General features: G+C 38.3%; 1 protein-coding gene across 2 annotated transcripts in view; it reads left to right on the top strand.

Moving 5' to 3' along the window:
* The window catches only part of EPB41L4B (erythrocyte membrane protein band 4.1 like 4B), a 248062-nt gene that overhangs the window by 112425 nt on the left and 115462 nt on the right, over positions 1 to 20175 (top strand). For both annotated transcript variants that reach the window (XM_069095377.1, XM_069095376.1), the window contains exon 7: positions 11170 to 11290. In XM_069095377.1, coding sequence (XP_068951478.1) covers positions 11170 to 11290 — 121 coding nt within the window. The remainder of the gene's footprint in view (positions 1 to 11169; positions 11291 to 20175) is intronic.

The following is a 20175-nucleotide window of genomic DNA, read 5'->3' as shown; positions in this document are numbered from 1 at the left end:
GTCAGGACCCCCAGGATTCAGTTCTTGCTTCTGATACATACTGGCTGTGTTACCTTGGACATGTCATTTAAACACTCGATACCCCAAGCAATGCTCTAAGACTCTAAGTTGCAAAACATTTGTTGATCTTCCTTCTGTAAATTTCCTATTTATCCTGATGGTCAGCAAATGTTTATTGTGTTCCAACTGTATACCTGACTCTATGAAGAAAGCAGTGTGTTAGGAGTTTTGATGTGGCAGCATAGGATGTTTTGGTTGGATAGAGAGAAGGAGGACAAGGTCGCTGACAAGGTGGCTCTTACAGTAATCTAACTATGAAGGGAGTGGGGATGGAGGAGCCTAGACTAGAGTGATGGCAGGGAGAGTGGAAAAAGGATGAATCATGGAGATGTCTGTGTGCTTGAAGGCTGATTGGGTGTTGAGAAGGACCAAAGGGAATCTCTGTTTGCCTTCCAAAGCACTCAGTCATTTCTAATTTGCATTATGGTTAGTTATATTTTATAAAGTCCTTGAGAGCAAGAGTGAAAAGAGTGGACCTCTGGTTTCATTGGTATAAGGACCTCCCAGGTAAGGAGGTCATATCTAACAATATTACTTGGTATCTTCTCTGTAATTTATAGTCTTAGTGAGAGAAATAATTATTTCTCTCTTATATTAGTAACCAATTATTAAATTAGGATTAAGATTTTCCCTTTCTATTTCCTTATTCAAAGCCCAGTGTCTCAAGGACATTTCTTACCTTTCCCCCAAATTTAACCCAACACAGATCTTCTTATTTAGTTGAAATTCTTATCCCACCATCGTTCATTGTTCATAGACTGGGTGGAGGGTAGAGGGAGGAGTGGTCTGGATTGAGATGAGTCCCTTTGTCCTTGAGTGACATAATCAAAGTCATATCTCCAACTCTCATTAGAATAGGTCCATCTCTCCTTATAATATTAATTCTCTCATTAATTGTTAACCAATCAGAGCTTCTGGAGAACACTCACTCTTCCAAGGGCATATAAGCATTGAATGGACCTCCATGATTTGTTTTTGGTTTATGAGAGCCAAATGACCATCATTTTATTAATTATGTGCTAGCCATAATTAATAAAATTGGTAATTAATTTACCCAGAAATTATATCTCTTGAACTTTTCATATGTCACATTAGAAAGATGCCTGGAGCACAGAGAGATTAAGTGTTTTGCTCAAAGTTACAGAGGCAGGCTTTCTCAAAGGCCAGATTCAAACCCTGGTCTTCCTCTCTTTGAAGCTAACTCTCTGATCAGCTATAAAAAAGCTACCACATTTGCTCATACTAGACGCTTGGTAAATGCTTGTTGCATTATTAAGGCAGAGCTTTTGCATCTGGAGGACTTAGGGACTTGATGCCATTTGATAGAGGGGGAATTTAGGAAAGGGAATAGAATTGGCAGAAATAATAGTTTCCTTTTGAATGCACTAATTTTGAGGTGATATCAGGACATTCAAATGGATATACTTTATAGGCATCTAGAAATATGCTGGAGCAAAAAAATGTTTTCTTCTTAAAGCTGCTGTTAATTTTCTGTTTAATTTTGGGTGAATCACTCCCTGTAAGCCTCAGTTTCTTCTGCTAGTGATCTATGCTTTTACAATCCTTACACATTTTAGCTTATAAGTGTGAACTTTGGTGCTTCCTCAAATTCCTATGTCTGATTTCTTGACCTGGCAACTTAACTCAGACTTCTTTTGTTTCTCCTTCAGCCTTGATTTGTACTTGCTACTTTTATTTCACCTCAGATCCATGTATTTCTGGTCTAGACCTACCAACTCGATCTTGATTTCTAATCATTTCCTCAATAATTAGATTTTGTGAGCTCAGTGTTCTAACCCTGTATTCTGGGTAGAGTTGATATTATATCATAGCTTGAGTTGATCCAAACACAGGCATCTCAGTAAGAAGGAACTGGACCCTTTTATATACTTACAATACTTTACAATAACTTACAATACCTTACAATAACTGGAGAAGATTACTGTGAGAGTCATCAGAGTAAGGGCAATAGAGGAAGGAATGGGTGAGCTTACACTGGCTGTGAAGAGGTTAGGGTGGAGAAATGAGACTTGATTGGTGACTTACTGATAGCGAGAATGATGGAGAAGATGAAGGACACAGCAAGGAGTGCTAGTGTAGACTGACATAGAAGAAACTACAGGAGAGAGTTTTAAGAGGGAAAAGACCAGATGAGCTCTATCAAATAAAGCAGAAAGTTTGAGGAAGACTAGGGAAAGGCCATTGGATTTGACTAACAGGAGTTCATTAATGACCCTAGAGAGAGCAGCTTAAGTCAAACAGCAGGAGAAAGAAACCAGATTTTAGCTGGCTAAGGAGGGGGATGGCTGGTGAAGTAATCCTTTCTGTGGGCATAAACCACAGATTCAAGGAACTTGGCTGGAAAAGTAGAGACATGGGCTGCCTCTGCCGGTTTTGTGATATTAAGTAAATGACTTTACTTCCGGGGGTTGAGGGAGTAGGAAGCTGGGTTAGATAATCTCCAAGGGCCCTTCCAACTCTGCATTCTATGATTCTGTACCACTGTAAATATCATGAAGAGTTAGCATTTAAATGTTCTTGAAAGTCAGTGATAAAGTCCTAATGTTTTCTTTCTGAGAGGTCTGATAAACATTTGGTGAGAATTTTTGTTGCTATCAAAGAATTTATATAGTAGATTAGTAACATTTTCCTGATCTAAAATTGAGTACATTCATAGTCCCTGATACTTTTGTCTGATTTAGTTTCTCTGTACTAATACATGGTAAAGACATTGTTCTGTTCATTAATCACCCAATTTTGATATGCTTTGAGAGGCAACTTGGCTTATAGTTGATAGGCACCTGGGTTTAGAGTCTGGAAGGCTTGGGTTCAAATTCAGCCACGTACACTTACTAGCTATGACCACGAGGAAGTCACTTACATCCTCTGAGCCTCAGTTTCCTCCTCTGTAAAGTGGATATAATACTTGTATTATCTGCCTTACAAGGTTGCTGAGAGGACCAAGTGAGGTAATATATTTAAAATGTTTTGTAAATCTTAAAACCACTGTATAAATGTCAGATATTAATTTAACTATTTTTTAAAAATATGAATAAATATTTTAAGTTTATATTGACTTAATGCTGATTTTAAAAAATTGATCAACTTAATTTTAGTTTTCAATATTTACATCCATACACTTTTGAGTTTTAAGTTTTCTCTGCCTCCCTTCTCTCCCCCTTCCCCAAGATGGTGTGCAAGCTGATATAGGCTCTATATATAAACATATTTTCACATTAGTCATGATGTAAAAAAAGAATTAGAACCAATGGGAGGAACCATGAGAAATAAAAAATAAAACCACAATAAAAAAAAGAGCAAATCATATACTTCGATTTATATTCAGACTCCATAGTCCTTTCTCTGCATGTGGATAACATTTTCCATCATGAGTCTTTTGGAATTGTCTTAGATCCTTCTAAGAAGAGCTAAGTCTATCAAAGTTAGTCATTGCAATGCAAATATTTCAAATAAGTATTATGTTGTTCCTTCTTTCTAAAAACTAGGAGTGAATTATTTCACTACATTTAAATAGATCCAACTACAAGCCTCTTAAAATTGATACCACATCCTTATTGTTACCCTTCAACATCAAGTCTTATTTCAGATAATAATATACCAGGCCCCACAACATCTCAAAAACAAGGGGAAAAAAAGAAAATGAAATTCAGAGGGGCCCTTAATAGGTCATCTAATCCATCCCCCTTCACAAGGAGTGTCTTGTTTAAAGACAAACAACTGAGTTGTTTGTCAACATTATTCAGAAATAGAAATTGCCACAGGTTAGGTAGGGGTTGAATTAATATAAATTATTTATATTTTGCTAAATATACATATTTAAATAAAAATATCCCTCCCCACTTTTTTTTCTTCCTCAGTTTATACTGAACTTTATTCTTCTCAGCAGAGCCCCTTGTGACACTTTTACATATTTATGCTTTGGTTCGTCTATTCTCTCATTTATGTCTAAGATCTTAATTCTTTGTTCTCTTCCCATTTCCTCTCTTTTTTTAAACAAGATTCCATAAACTCTTTATAGCTTTTCCCCATAATCTTTGTCAGATGGCTGCAAAAAATCTTTGTCATTGTACTTTCAGAGGCTATTATTGTCTCTCCCTAACCTCTCCCTTCATTTGGATAAGTGCTGATTCAGTGATTAGTTAATAAGCTTTTCCTAGCTGCTAGTTATACAAAATACTGTTTGTGACATCCCTGCTTTGCCCTGATTTTTCTACTTCCTGTAGTCTCTTAAAAGATTTTCATGTGGAAGGAAGATTAGACTTACTCCTTTTGGCCCCAGAAGCCAGGACTAGCACAAGTGGTTATATGTTAACAGAGTCACATTTCAGTTCAACGTAAGGAAAACTCCCTCTTAATTACCGCTTTTCAAAAATGGAATGGACTGCCTTGAAAGAAAGCAATTTCCCTATACTGGGAGCCTTCAGAAAAATGACTGAATATTCATTTGCTGGGGTTGTATAAGAAAATCATGCTTTGGGACAAATTAGGCTAAATGACTTCTGAGGTCCCTTCAAATATGAGATCTTATGATTTAAAAATCATTGTCCTTTAAATCACAAAAGCCTATACCTTTTGGTTTATTTTCTTTACATGTTATTTGCTTTGTTTTTATTTTTCATTCATCTTTATTCATTTCATTCATAGTCTTTTATGGATTACCCAATCAGGTTTCTAGGAACAAGTATCAACTTAGTACTATAGGCTTTGGAGGAGGAAGAGAAAGAGAGGAGGGAGAGGAGGAGGAAGAGTTGTTCAGAAATAATATAGGGCACTTATAAGATTTTCTTTACAACAATCCTATGTGTTATCTCCATTTTACAGTTAAAGAAGCCTAAGTCTCAAAAACTGTGATTTTTTCCCACTGGGAAACTAGTAAATTCTGAACAAGTCTTTTTACACTCCCAAGTTCAATACTCTTTCCATTATATCATGTTGCTTCTCATTTATATAACTATGCTTTCTGTCATCCTTCCTATATTCTTTTCATTTTTCTTTTATTAAATTTCTTTTACTATTTCTTTTCTTTCATTATTCTTTTCATATTCTATTCATTTTTCATTCAATTTCATTTTCATTAATTTGTCTTTCCTTTATTTAAGATCTCTTCTATTTGGCAGAATATATCCTTCCTATTATGTTTTCAGTGTGGACAAATGGAATTTGAGGATTGTTCCAGTTGCCTTCTATTTCATAACAGAGAAGCACCCTTCTCCCCTCCATAACACAAACTTATAAGACAGATCTGGACTGATCATGCTTTTATCCTTTTCTGAGGTAGATATATGGCCTGTCTAAAAAGTCCACATTAACAAGGCTACGTGTTCTGTTGTCAAAGCCAAACGTGACTAATATCCTGAAAAATAAGCACTATCAGCTCCTCTATCAGTTTTCCTGTTTTCTGTGGTCACTTCTTTGTTCCCCCTTTATTCTCACCTCCTAGCTCTTGGTTACATTTTCTCCCTTTCCAAAGTGTTGTAGTTTGTTTGTTTTTAAAATTCTTTCTGGCTGTCTTATACTTTTGCATGTTCAGTATTGTGTTTTCTCCCCTTTCTCTGTTTGTATGACTTTGTTGACTTTTCCCGGATAGTTCCTCTGCCATAACTGCTCTTTATTTTAGATTGCAGTTCCCATGATTAATTATTATTTTTATTATCAACATTGTTGTGATCAAATGAGATACAATACTAAAGCACTTTTGCAAACCTTAAGGTATTATACAAATATTTACTAATATTATTGCTGTTACTATTATGAAGCCATCTTCTATGGTTTCTAGAACCAAAGGTGATAACTGAAGAAACTTTTAAAATATAATACTCATATTTATAAAGCTCTTTAAAGTTTAAAAATTATTTTATAACAATTTTATCTACATTACATTATATATAAAATTGAACCTAAAAACAATCCTGTGAGATATTATCCCTATTTTGTAGGTTAGGAAAATTAGGCCAAGCGAGTTGAATGCATGAATGAATGAATGAATATGCATTTATTAAATGCCTGTATGTGCCAAACACTGGAGATACAAATAAAAAAGTGAGAAGGATGGGAATTTTGTCTGAGAAGTCTTTAGAGGTTTTAAACAGCTATATGGCAGTAGATATCCACCTATTTGTCCAGAAGTTATGGTAGTATGAAAAAGTATAATATAGGTCCAATTCTTGGGTATGTATGTTTGTACGAATAGGTGGTCAGGACTATGATTTTGTAGTATATGTAACACCTGTAACATCTGTCTTATGAAGGGGCCATCTCTAGTTATCCTGATCTATATCTGGCCACTGGACCCATATGACTCAGGGGAGAAAGTGAGGCTGGTGACTTTGAACAGCCCTCCATCACTTAAATCCAATTCACTTGCAAGTCATGGCATCACCCTCCTGATGCCATGGTCTTCCCCAAGAACAAAGAACACACAGCAATAGTACCACCCCCAACATAAAGAAGTTATAAAATAGATTGGGACATTTGTCTTTGAGGTAAATGTCTTTGAATAAATTAATATATGTTATAGCTTCTACAAATCAAGTTAAATTTTAGAAGCATCTCCAGAACAATACTGACTTGTGCTAGCATCTAGGAAATGAAAGAATTTGACTCTTTCTAAAAGTACCCTTAGCTCCAATGCAAGCATTCATGATAACATCAAATATATGAAAAGTTTATATTTAACTTGACTCACATCTGTTAAAAAAAAACCCACCAAAAGTTGAATGCCTTCTTTCTCTGGTAGGCCTCTGCCTTCCCAGGAATCTACATGGAAAAATAATTCAGAGCTGGTAGGTGAGTTAAGCAGCTCTCATCTGGTGGGCTTTTACTTCCTAACTTAAAATATGCTAATCTGAGTGGGGCCTCCCTGGAAGGGGCAAGAATTTGAAGTTACCCAGGAATCCAGAAAATTCCCCTTTTTTGAGCCTTCATCTCTCTAGGAGCCAACACAGTCCTCCTGATTTATAGTACTGTTCTGGGACAGTCCCATTCCCCAAGGGGAAGGAACTGAGAAGTTGCTAAGAAATCAAGCAATACCTCACCATCTCTTCCTTGATCCACTGAGTATTCCTTGTATACCTACACAGTACACAGTACTGCCCCAGACAGGGCCCCACTGAGGGCTCAGGTGTCTGTTTGTTCCCTCTGTTCAGGCTCCATACAGTGCTGGTGTTCCTATCTCTAATGACTCCTCCTTTTCTTCTGTATCTCAATTTCAATATGATTCCTTGATAGGTGTAGTTCCCTGGAGGTCCACATATGTGCAGTCCTTTCTGAGAAACTGAATTGGTGTTTGTGCATGGATTCCTCTCTTTCCAACTCTCCAAGTCTGCATGTAGCTGCTTTTAAAGACCAAGTTAAAAAGCTACAGTACCTCTGGTGTTTGATCTACCCCTGAGCTTGAGTCATTGCCAGAAAAAAAGGCCTCATCCATGGAGAAATGACAACATATAGAGCAAGGGGAATTGACATCTGATCAAGCAGACACAGGGAGGACTTAATTCTGTGCCTCCTTGGGGCATTCCTTGACCCATTTGCTACTCAGAAAGAAAGGAAGAAGAAGCTAGGGTACTAGAAAAGCATTCAAACCAAGGCAATTCCACTACCCTGGATAACTTAGAAGAGAAGTTGTTCTGCTAAAAGATTCTAACTGGTTTAAAATTTTTATCTTGTTGGACCCAGATTCCTCTCCTCAGATTGTTAGGAGGGCCTCATCCAATTAATGATGTGGTTCTCTGCCCATTTTGAGATAAGAGCTTCAGTCTTATGCCCCAGGAGCCTTAATTAGTATATTCAAAATGATAATCTCAAGACATTCTTTGAATTTCCTCTTTTCCTTACTTCTTTGATTTTTTTCTTTTTATGCCCCTTTGAATTAAAATCCATGTTTTTTATACTCTTGTATTTTTCATTCTTTCTCTGAATACAGAAAAATGCAGGTGGCTGAACAGTGGCAGATGTTTCTAGCCTTGGCCTCATGAGCTCAAGAGGGCAGAAGCACCCCCTGTGGCAAGTTAGCAGTGAGAATCTCCTGACTTCTTGAGCTGCCAAGGATTGAGATATTCATGTTAGGATCATTACTAGGTCAGCTGTGGCCATGGGGAAAAAAAGCAAGAGGACAGGGAAGGGAGGAGAGAAAGATTCTCCTCTCCAGCTACTTAAGTCTGGGGAGGGGTGTAGCAGCAAGCACCCCGGCATCCTCAGGGTTTGCCACCCATACAGGTTCTTGGATCTGCTTTGTTAAAGGAAAGCAACTCAAAATGGGTTAACAAGCTTACTTTAATCAGTCAGATTATCATTTACCTTGTTCAGGAGAAAAGGTCAGCACCCCAAACCTCAAAGCATACAGGCATAATTATCAAGACAGAAACATCAAGTAGACAGATTTCCAAACTGTCCAACCATTACATCCATACCCAGTCAACATCTGGGTTTCCACATTCTGGGTTTTTCAAAGCCGGGGGACTCTCAACAACGGCTTCCCAGAATTCAGATCAAATCACAGAACACTTCTCAAAGTGAGTCCCAAAACGAAGCTACACATCAGGGCTTATATAGCCTTCTCCTGGCTCAGAGAATGTAACAACCTTATTGACCCACTGGCCAATCAAAAAGTATCTACTGAAAAACAAGCCTCCCTCCCCAGGCTTCTGGTGCACTTTAGCCTAGGAGCAGGGAAGATCTTTAAAATTTACATTCGCATTACAAGGGGCCATCTCAGGTCGTCCAGATCTGTATCTGGCCACTGTACCCTGATGGCTCCAGAGAAAGTGAGCCCTCCTTCACTTCAATCCACTTCACTTGTATGGTGTAGTATCCCCTCCCTGATGTCTTCCAGAACAAAGGACAGACAGCAGCTAGAAGTCTGGCAGAAAGTTGGTATTGGCTGTGTCCCAACTGGACAGTAGGTCACCTTGGAAAGAGGAAGGAGCTTTCCTCCCAGCCCCTTTATGTAGTCCACTGAGAGGTGGCTCTTCTAGACTCATTTGGAATCTTCTAGATTCCTCTTTTCTCAAAATGGGCAAATGTACCATTAATTGGATGAGACCCTTCTAACAACCAGAGGTGCTCCAGCTTTGGGGCCAACCTGGGAGGCTGGGCCAGAGAGGATAAAAATTTTAAGTTAGCCAGCAGACTTTTTCACAGGGTACTAGCCATTCTGGTCATTCATGTCTTTTATCAAGGACCCAGAATGTGGGCCCATCCTTGTATATGTAAGCTGGAATGGCTCCCATCATCCCAGATGTAGGGACCAGGAAGGGATTTCTGTGTTGTTTCAAAGCAGAAGTCCTTCATTGCTGAGCCAGTGTAGCCCATTGGAAATGCCCATGGTGCTGGCTCAGCACCTGCTTTGTGGGATGGTGCCTATCCATGAGCATGCTCTTGTCTCCACTGTACTTATGCTGACTCTAATCAGCCCTAAGTAAAAAGTAACTGGAAACTGATTAACTTTCTTTCCCTTTTCCAGTAGTATTATTTTCACATTCTTATACCCACAAACCAATCCCTAAATGAGCTACTACACTTGTTAGGACTGTTAACACAACAGAGTCTTATGTATCAAATCACAAAGTCCCTCTTATCTCCTATTTCATTCCTGAAAAGAGTATACAGGGGAATCCACCCTTGGCCTCCTTAATCGAATCACCTCAAGATTTTTCCTACCATCCTGACCTTTTACATTTTCAATACCAAAGGAATAAATAACCCAGTTTTTCTCTTTAACCATAGCTTATGCCATACTCCTTATTTCAAGACATAATAGATCATCAGAGAGATGTTCCTTGTATTATTTATTCTGATTAAAACAGTAACCAGAGACCCTCCTACCTAGCCTTCTGTTGCTCTCCTCCCTTTTGAATCAATCTTCCTCAGTGCTCTTCTCTGTTAAGAGCCCCCATTGTCTGTGTCAGCCCTCCAAAGATACATGAGTATTATTTTCTCTTCCTCTTCTTTAACCTTGAAAGGGAGACAGAATAAACAAAACAATCCCTCCCTCTTCCCCGTCCTTAGCTTGCTTTTCAAGCCTACCGTCCACTGTCTAGTTTTATTTTTCAGTTTCTTCCTGATGGCTTTTTGCTTCTAGGTTCCCATTTGTAACTGGTCGCTGATACTCACCCCCCTTTTCCACCAGAGCCAAGGAGATTCAGTGCAGAGCTTTGCCTTTCCCCACTCCTAGGTTTGTGCCTGTAGAGTCTGTTCTTGCAGTGATCCCTCCTCCTTTTCCCTCCAGGTGCTGCATGACCCATTATCACCCCATCCTCTGCTTCATCCACTCCTGGGCCATCTGCCTGAGCTACTGCAGCTCTTCTACAGACTGTCACTGTCCTTCTCTCCCACTCCACAGCCTGTCAGGACATTAAGTTTTTCTCTCCCAGTTTCTAGAAGCACCAAATTCTTTACCAATTTTCAATAGGACTCTAAGCAAAAATCCTGGCCCTGGCTTATATTTAATAACATATTAAACTTATATTAGTGAGCAGTTGGCATTTTAATTGATACTAATAATGTACCTTGAAGTGCATTACTATGAGTAATGACTTTGAATTTCTATACTACTTTACTTATCTGTCTCACTTAATTCCCAAATCAAACCAACGAGGTAGCAACATATTAAAATCCTTTTTACACATAAGGAAAACTGAATCTCATAGAAGTCAAGTGACTTGTTCAGGGGCACATACGGTAGGTAATGAGTGGCAAAGGTAGGACTTGAACCCAAGTCTTTTGATTTCAAGTTCAGTAGTTTCTTATTATACCATTTTACCCACTAAGGGAAAATGTAATCCAAGGTGAATTTGCATGATATGGAAGTTTTGGGGTGGGAAAATGTGTGTGTGTATGTGTGTGCAGTTGGTGACAATTTCATATCTATGAGATTTATTGTGGACTTTAAGGTATGCATATGTGTACATGTGGGTATTTGTGAAGCTCACAAATTACATTTTATCCCAGTGGAGTTATGATATATTTTTAAATGGTGCCCAGCAAATTTAATCAAATGAAATATCTTTGGAGTCTGTCATCATAGTAACTGAACTTGTTAAATGTTATCTTTCTCTCTCTTTTTTTTTCCTTCTCTTTGAAAAATTACAGCAGAACTTGGGGAGTGTGAACTTCCGGAACACACGCCTGAACTAGTGTCTGAGTTCCGATTTATTCCAAATCAGACTGAGGCAATGGAGTTTGATATCTTCCAAAAATGGAAAGAGTGCAGGTACCTTTATGCTGGAGTCTAGTATTTAGTGATAGTCTAAGAAATAACTTTTTTTTTAGTGGACGTAAGTATGTGAAAAAAGTTTTTCTCCAAAAGTAAGACCAACTGTGTCTATATCTGTCTATATATCTAAATCTGAGTCCATATCTGCATCTATATCCCTGACTTTTCAAACCTGCTCTAGTCCCACTGCCTTCAAAGCCATTTCCATCTGGATGGTATGCCATAGCTTGAAACTGCCCACATTCAAATCCAAATTTCTCTCTTCCTTATCTAACCCTCCTTCCAAGTTCTACCATTTTTGTCCATGGTACTACCATTTCTTTCTTTTAGTTTCCCATGCTAGAAACCTTGGTGTCATCTTTGATTCTTCATCCCCTAGATCCAATCTGTCATCAAATTCTTTTTTTTCCTTTAAATATGTCTCAGATTTGTTATTCTCCATTCCTGTGACCACCACCGTAATCCAGACTCTCATTGTCTCACACCTGTATGTCACTAGTATCCTTTTGGGCTACTTTCCCTTACCCTCGTCTCTCCATCCACGCCTCCAGAAACACTGCTTGCATCATATCAGATTCCCTATGCTTGAGATCATAGAGTTGTTTTCTAATTGCCAGTCATGTTAATCCTCAATTCCTCTGCCTAGTTTTCAAGGCTTTTCATGACCTGATGCTACGGTGTCTGTGCGGGTTTGTTTCTTAACAACTACCTTTCTTCTGCTTTGGTGAGTCAGCTCTCCTCACTGGCCCCACTTAATCCTTGCTCATTCTCCCCTCTGCTCCCTTGCTAGTGCTGTTTGCCCTGCTTGGAATGCTCTCTGTTTGCTTCCCCTGTCTTTCAGAGCTTATCTCAAGTTTCATCTCTCTCAGAAAGCCCTCCTTGAGTAATTGAGTCCATGGTTCTCTCAGACTTTTGCTTAACTGTTCTAAAACTTGTATACTACACAGTATTAGGCTTAATTATACAATGTCTTATTATACTTTCAATTTTTTCACGTGTTAGTCTTATGCCCAACAACACTATAAATACCTCAAATCCCCCTTAAAGACAGGGATTTCTTCCATGGTATCTAGTATAATACTGTAAATATTGTAAATGCTCTGTAAATACTTGTTCATTGACTGGGTAGCCTACTGATAAAGCTTTAGGAGTTTACAAAAGATTCTTAATCCCAGCTTAAAAAGATGAATTTTTAGTTCTAACCTAGGGATAGGGATAGATTGTAGTTAGACTCTTCTTTTTTTAATTATATGAGATATGCTCAATGAAGAAATTCCGTTTTCCAAATGTGAATTATTATCTTACTGCCCTTTCATTGATCTGGGAATTCACACACACACACACTCTCTCTCTCTCTCTCTCTCTCTCTCTCTCTCTCTCTCTCTCTCTCTCTCTCTCTCTCTCTCAAATAATACAGTCATATGATAAATGTCTGACTTGATAACCTGGAAGCTGGTCTTTTTCATCCACCTCCCTTATTCTCCACTGCATTTTGAGAATAGAACTTTTATACTGACACCTGGGTTCAGCCTGAAGCAGAGCTGGTTCTTTTCTCTCTATTTTTATTAATAGATACTTTCTGTGTGGTAGAATGGTATCTCACCTGCTGGTTGACATCTTCCCTGAGATTGGTTTCATTAGTTTGCCTTCAAAGGGCACCGTGCAGCTTCTGGGATGTGCTCACTAAATCCTTGTTGAAAGAAAAGAGAGAAAATCAATCTCCTTTTTTAAAATAATTTTATTTTTTCCCCCAGTTACATATCAGGAAAATTTTTAGCTTTCATTTTTATAAGATTTTGAATTCCAAATTTTTCTTCCTCCTTCCCACCCCTCCCCTCTTCTGAAAATGGTAGGTAGTTTGATACAGTTTATATATGTGCTACCATGAAAAAAAAATATTTCCATATTAGTCACAGTTGAGAAAGAAGAAACAGATCAAAAGGAAAAAGGCCATGAGAAAGAATAAAATGAAAAAAATATGCTTCCATCTTCATTCAGAGTCCATCAGTTCTTTATCTGGGTAATAGAACCAATCTTCTCAAGACAACAAAAACCTAATGATATAGTTGCCTTTTCTCCATGTGTAACTAGGAATTAAATTTTATATACTTTTATATAATATTTTATATTTTATTTATAAATTATTTAAAATTATTTTATATTATTTATTTATTATTGATAAATTTATAACCTTCTCGTGGATAGAGGAGAGCTGATTTTAACCTATAGAGAGGTCATGTGATGTAATGAAAGCAGTGCTATAACTGGAGCCAGGGGATGAGGGTTCAAGTTTAACTTCTACTTCTCAGTACTTGTGAGACTTAGTTTCCTTCAATGTAAAATATGGATGATAATACTAACACTATCTATCCCAAAGGGCCATGTAAGCGTTAAGATACAATTTGAGTTATTGGGCAATTTTCTATAGACTGCTTACCTATGCTTCTAATTTTAACTGCCCCCCCCCCATTTATAGGGCTGACTGTCACACTGAGTTCACATTTGGGAACACCCTAGTTTAACCTAAGAATATGCTGTCCCTTGTATCGAGCCCTCATGCACCCCAGAACCTCACCCAATGCTTATCTCTCTTTTGGGGATATAGGTTGTGGGGCAAGACGATGATTAGGAGAATGTTAGTGATGAAGACATGGAAGATTTAATGTGTCCTAGACGGGGCTGAAAAGCCAAGAGGTTCCATCTTTAATGAGTCCAGTTGTTTCTCAGCTCTCTCAAAAGGCCCAGGGTTCCAAGGTGGAGATGGGGTCCTTGGTGGTGAAAGTGGTCTGGGACCCATTTGTCCGCCTTGGAATTCTCTAGGCCAGGTGAAGCAAAAGGCTAGAGTAGACATCCTAGGAACAGTCCTCCACCCCAATTACCCCAGTTGCCCTAGCATGCATTCTTGGAGCTTAGGCTCCAAAAATGCAAATCTAACATGAAATCATCTGCAGAATGTAAATTGGTAGTCATTTTTTAAAAACAAACTTTTTGAGGAATGGTTTTTCCTTTCCTTTTAAAAGCATGTCAAAATTTTTCAGCATTTTAAATTGTCATATAAAGGTGGAGAAGAGATCATTTTTACCATTAAAAAAGGATCTCTTCCGCAACTATATAGAAAATCAAAACTAGAGCAGGAACCCTGGAGGTGCTCTAATCCACATGTCCTCAGCACTCCCGAGTGTGGCTGGAACCAGATTAAAATGTAATTAGGGAGTATTTAACATAAAGATACAACAGAATAGAACATGGTTTCTTCTAACAGGGTTTTCCAAGTGAATATGCTGCTCACAGGGAACCTTATATAGCGTTTACTGGCCTCCTTGTCTTTTGGAGTTTGGCATGACTGATCTCTTTGTTCAGGGTTCCATGACCTCTGACATTGGTACAATGAAGAGAGTAGGGACAGGTTCAGAAAACCTTGACAAGATTATAGCAGCCATTGACCTTGTTACACAGAATTATTATTGCCCCATCCTCTGGTTTATCTTGTGCCTACAATGTACAAAACTTTGCCCGAAGACACACAGCACAGGGGAACTCAAACACAAGGAATCTTATCCAAGCAGGCTCCCCAGAGTCCCCATGGAGGTCTCCCTTTTATTCTTCCAGCACATTTGATTTCATAGCCACAGTAAATTTTTCAAAGGGCTTGTTTAGGGCTACCAGCCTGAAGACTTAAATTCTCTTTGCTATTAGGTTTGTTGAGTTGTTTGTCATGTCCAACTCTTTATGACATCATTTCAGGGTTTTCCTTGGCAAAGATATTGGAGTGGTTTGTCATTTCCTTCTCTAGCTCATTTGCAAATGAGGAACTGAGGCAAACAGGGTTAAGTGACTTGCCCAGGGTCACACAGCTAGGAAGCCAGATTTGAAGTCATGAAGATGAGTCTTCCTGATTCTAAGCCCAGTGCTCTATCTACTGCACCACCTAGCGTCCCTGCTGTCAGAGACTTCCTACCAAAATATCAAAATGGGAGAGAAGCTTATGTCTGGTAGGGCTACTGCTAACATCTAATTGCCTTCCTATTCCTCCAACTTAAAATGCCTTTATTTTTAAATGAAGAAATTAAGGTCCAGAGACCGTATTAAACCTGTGTCATATGAATCATGCCAGATATCCTGGTGAAATGCACATTTTATTCCTTAAACTTACCCAACTGCTTCCGTTTTGCAGGAAAATTCCCAGTCTGAGAGGAATTCACTTCATTTGTCTTAGTTATATTTTTTATTATTCTCCTTCTGCATTCCAAGCCCTGCTTTCTTAGTGATTGAGTATCTGTTATGCTTTCTCAAAAATTCAGTTTTTCATTATTAGTAGTAAGTTCCATATGGTCATTAGTCTATTGAGTGATGCCCTTGGCTCCTTAGGTCTTTAGGTCTTATTAAGAAAACGGCTTTACTTGGTGGCAATAATTTAGAGTTGATAAAAAGTGAAACAGATTGGGGAAGAGGTAGTCAGAAACAAAACACTTTTGAGGAGGGAACGGGAAAGGAGAAAGAGATTAGAGTAAAACGGGATAGAGGGAATAGGATGGAGAGAAATACAGTTAGCAGTCGTAAGTGTGAAAAAAATTTTGAAGCAAGTTTCTCTGATAAAGGCCTCAGTTTTCTGACATAAAGAGAACTGTAATATCTATAAAAATAAGAGCCATTCCCCAATTGATAAATGATCAAAAGATAAAATCAGTTTTCAGTTGAAGTAATTAAAGCTATCTCTAGCCATATGAAAAAATATTCTAACTCACTATTGATTGGAGAAATGCAAATTAAGACAATTTTGAGGTACTACCTCATACCTATTAGATTGACTAATTGGACAGAAAAGATAAATGACAAATGTTGGAAGGGACATGGGGAAAATGAGGCATTAATATACTGTTGGCAGAGTTGTGAACTAATTCAACCATTCTATAGAGCAATTTGGAGCTATGCCCAAAGGGCTATAAAACCATACATATATACCCTTTGACCTAGCAATACCACTGCTAGGTCTGTATCCCAAAAGAGGTTTTTAAAAAAGGAAAAGGACCTATATGTACATAAGTATTTATAGCAGCTCTTTTCTAGGGGTAAAGAGTTAGAAATTGAGGATATGCTCATCAATTGGGGAATGGCTGAACAAGTTGTGGTATATAATTATGATGGAATACTATTATACTTTAAGAAATGATAAGCAAAATGAAATGTACTGGGTACAAAGTAATAGCAATATTGTAAGATGATCGGCTGTGAATGACTTAGCTCTTCTCAGCAATACAGTGATCCATGGCAACTCTGAAGGACTTAGGATGAAAAATGCTCTCCATCCCCAGAGAAAGAACTGTTGGTGTCTGAATACAGTTTGAAGCATACTTTTTTTACTTTATTTTTCTTGAGGTTTTTTTTTTGTCTATATTTTCTTTCACAACATGACTATTATGGATATGTTTGCATGACTACACATGTATGACCTATATGAAATTGCTTGCCTTCTCACTAGGGTGGGGGAAAAAGGAAGGGAGAGAATTTGGAACTCAGAGTTTTAAAAACAAAGGTTAAAAATTGTTTTTATGGGTCAGCGAGGTGGCACAGTGAATAGAGCACCAGCCCTGGAGTCAGGAGGACCTGAGTTCAAATCCAGCCTCAGACATTTAACACTTACTAGACGTGTGACCTTGGGCAAGTCACTTAACCCCAATTGCCCTGCCCTCCCCCCTCCAAAAAAGAACAAAAAAAAGCTTTTAAATGTAACTGGGGAAAAACTAAATAGTACAAATTTTAAAACTCGAATACACACACACACACACACACACAGATTTCCCTTCTTTATTAACTTTGGAGTAAACACTTTTTGTTGTTTTCCTATGATTTCTATAGAAGTCTGCATCAGTCACTCATGTCTAATTCTTCCATTTAAGACACTTGGACATTTCAAACCATAGGATTAGCCAATAATCAGTCCATCAATAAACAGGCATTAAATACTTGTTAGGTGCCAGTGCTATGCTAAGTGCTCGATCATAGATTTAGAGCTGAATGGTTAAATATATTTTGCATCTTTGACAACTGAGCTTATTCCATGCCTGTCAACTGTGTGAAAACGACAAAGTATTATTGATTATCCAGAGTAAATTAAATACTTATGCTGGCTCTGGAGCCTCTTTCTCTAAAAGTCCAACTGGTTCTTCTCTTCCTTTACCAATCTCTGTGATCTCTGACCAAGATACACCCTTTGTTCTGAAACTGTTCCTAGCAAAAACCAACAAGATTGTTGGGGTAGTGGAATATGGAGAGTGTGGAATGTTACAACAGCTTCCTCATTCCTTCTAACCTAATTGATGCTGAGCTGAGCCAGACTAATGTCCTATCTAGCTGAGGTCTCTCAGCCTGGTTGTGGCATAGCTGAGCGGTTGGCGCTATATCCCAACCTCCCTTTGATGACCCCATGACAATTCCTGATGTTACATTACATCTGCAGGCTCATCCGCTCTGTGGAATATTTTTTGCTCCAGTCATCATGCCTCCACATTAGGCAAGCCGCCATGATATAGCAGGAATATACCCCTGTTGCCTTTCTGTGCATAAACCATTGCCCCACAGTTTGATATTAAAGATTGGACAAAGTTTTCTAACCCTTTATTTTATATAAATAATAGATATGTATGTAGGGGGTAGTGGGCGACCAGGTAACTTGGTACCTTCAGTGGAGAACAAGACATCTTGTGCTCCATCTTCCAAGTTCTGTTTCTTAAACATACCATCAGGTCACCAATCATCATCTCCATGCCACAGGCAACACTGAGCCTGTACCAGATTTAAGACCTGGGAAAAACTAAGCCACTGGGTTCTGACAGTGCTAAGGACCATGTAGACCAAACTTATTCCTGGCTCCATTCCTGCTGCCTCTGGGCTGGGCCTGGGAGGCACTGAGCCCTAACTACTACATTCTACCCCACTCTTAACTCTTGAGAATTGTAGTTGTATCAACAGTACCATTGTCCCTGGAAAAGGTGTGTCATTGGACACACCTTTTATTTAGCCATGTTTGTGATTTCCCAGGTCATAATTCCTTTTCCTGGCCACCACTAACCCTCTGTTGTTTCCCCATTAGAATATAAGGTCTTTGAGGATAGGGATTGTTTGCTTTTGTATTTGTGTCTTTAGCAATTAGAAGAATGCTTAGTACTTAATCAGCATTTAATACATGATTTTTCATTCATTCATTCATAACTTGCAGAAGAATTTAGGGGGGTTAGTCCCTAGCTAAACTGATGAAATCACAGAAGGAGCAGGTTATAGAGATAACATAGTGTCATTGTGTTAAACCATTTGCAAAGACATGTATGTATGTGGTGTGTGTGTGTGTATGTATACGTACACCAAGCATTTTCTGAATTTACTGCTAGACACTAAGGGTAGAAGGACAAAACCAATTCCTGCTCTCAGGAATTTACATTCTGAGGCATTTGAGAGGCAAATTAGATAGAGCACTGGGCCTAGAGTCAGGAATACTTGAGTTCAAATCCAGCCTTAAACACTTAAAAGCTGTATGACCCTGGGCAAGTCACTTAACCCCTATTTGCTTTAGTTTCTTCACCTGTAAGATAAAGATAATAATGGCACTGACCTCCCAGGGTTGTCGTGAGGATCAAATGAGATAGTAATTGTAAAGCCCTTAGCACAGTGCCTGGCATGTAGTAGGACTGTATAAATGTTAGCTGTTATTATTAATGTTACTAATTATACAATGGGAGTGGACTTCCCTGGGTTGTTGGGAGAATGAAATTAGGTATTTATACAATACTGAGCACAGTGTTTGGCACATAGTAGATGCTTAATAGTTAGTGTTTCCTTTATGTATTTTTCTTTCATTATTTCCTTTATAAATAATAGTTTAAGTGATAATTATTTCCTTTTGTTCCTTGGGATGGGGAAGGACATATAACATACATGCAGATAAATAGGAAATATATACAAAATAAGATGGAATTATAGCATCTTAAACTTTGGAACTTTAGAAATGACTTAGCCCAGCTGCCTCATTTTACAAATTAGGAAACGGGAGCAGACTGGTTAATGTTGTATGCCCAGAGTCATGCAGCTAATGAGCAGCACAGCAAGCACTGACTAAAAATCCCATTTTCTGTGCTTTTTCCATAAGTCTCTCGTCCTCTGGGCCTTCAGTATCCTGCTTTGCCCATTATTTAGTGAAATGTACCCTTGGCTCTGGAGAAACCACTGGTATCACAGGGCCCAAAATAGGTTACCTGCCCTGTTAACACATAGGCTCTTTGAACACAACTGTTTCCCTTTTTTGTATTTTTATCCCCAGTGCATAACACTGTCTGGCTCATAAAAAGCACTTAGTGATTTCTTGTTGATTGATTGATTGATTGATGCATTACTGCCTATGTAATCAGACTACTTCACTTTTCTAGGACTCAGTTTCTTCATATGTGAAATGAGAAAGTTGTATTATATGGTATCTAAAGTTCCTTCCCTAGAGAAGGGCCTTCCTGGTCCTGTTGGAGGTACCTGGTGGTATAGTGGATAGAATGCTGGGTCTGGAGTGAAGAAGATTTGAATTCAAATCCAGCCTTAGACATTTACTAGAATGGCTCTGAGACAAGTACTCTAGTCTCTGTTCCCACAGTTTCCTCACCTGTAAAATGGGGATAACAATAGCACTATTTCACCAGGTTGTTTTAAGAATCAAATGAGATTTTATTTATAAAAACACTTATTTATAGGTATTTATAAAAACAGCAGTGGTTGGCACACAGTACGCACTTAATAAATGCTTATCAGAGTTTGTGAAAGTCTGTTTTGAATTTTCTTGTAGAAATTTGGCAAAGAAGGTGGAAGAAGGTATTCCAGGCTCATTGATAAGAAAAGGAAAGAAA

This window comes from Petaurus breviceps, unplaced genomic scaffold (genome assembly GCF_028583685.1).
Source record: "Petaurus breviceps papuanus isolate PSGF00001 unplaced genomic scaffold, PetGlider_PUasm1.0 226, whole genome shotgun sequence".
NCBI classification, from domain to species: Eukaryota; Metazoa; Chordata; class Mammalia; order Diprotodontia; family Petauridae; genus Petaurus; species Petaurus breviceps.
The sequence above is the reverse complement of the archived record's forward strand: the minus strand, read 5'-3'. Positions and strand labels throughout refer to the sequence as shown.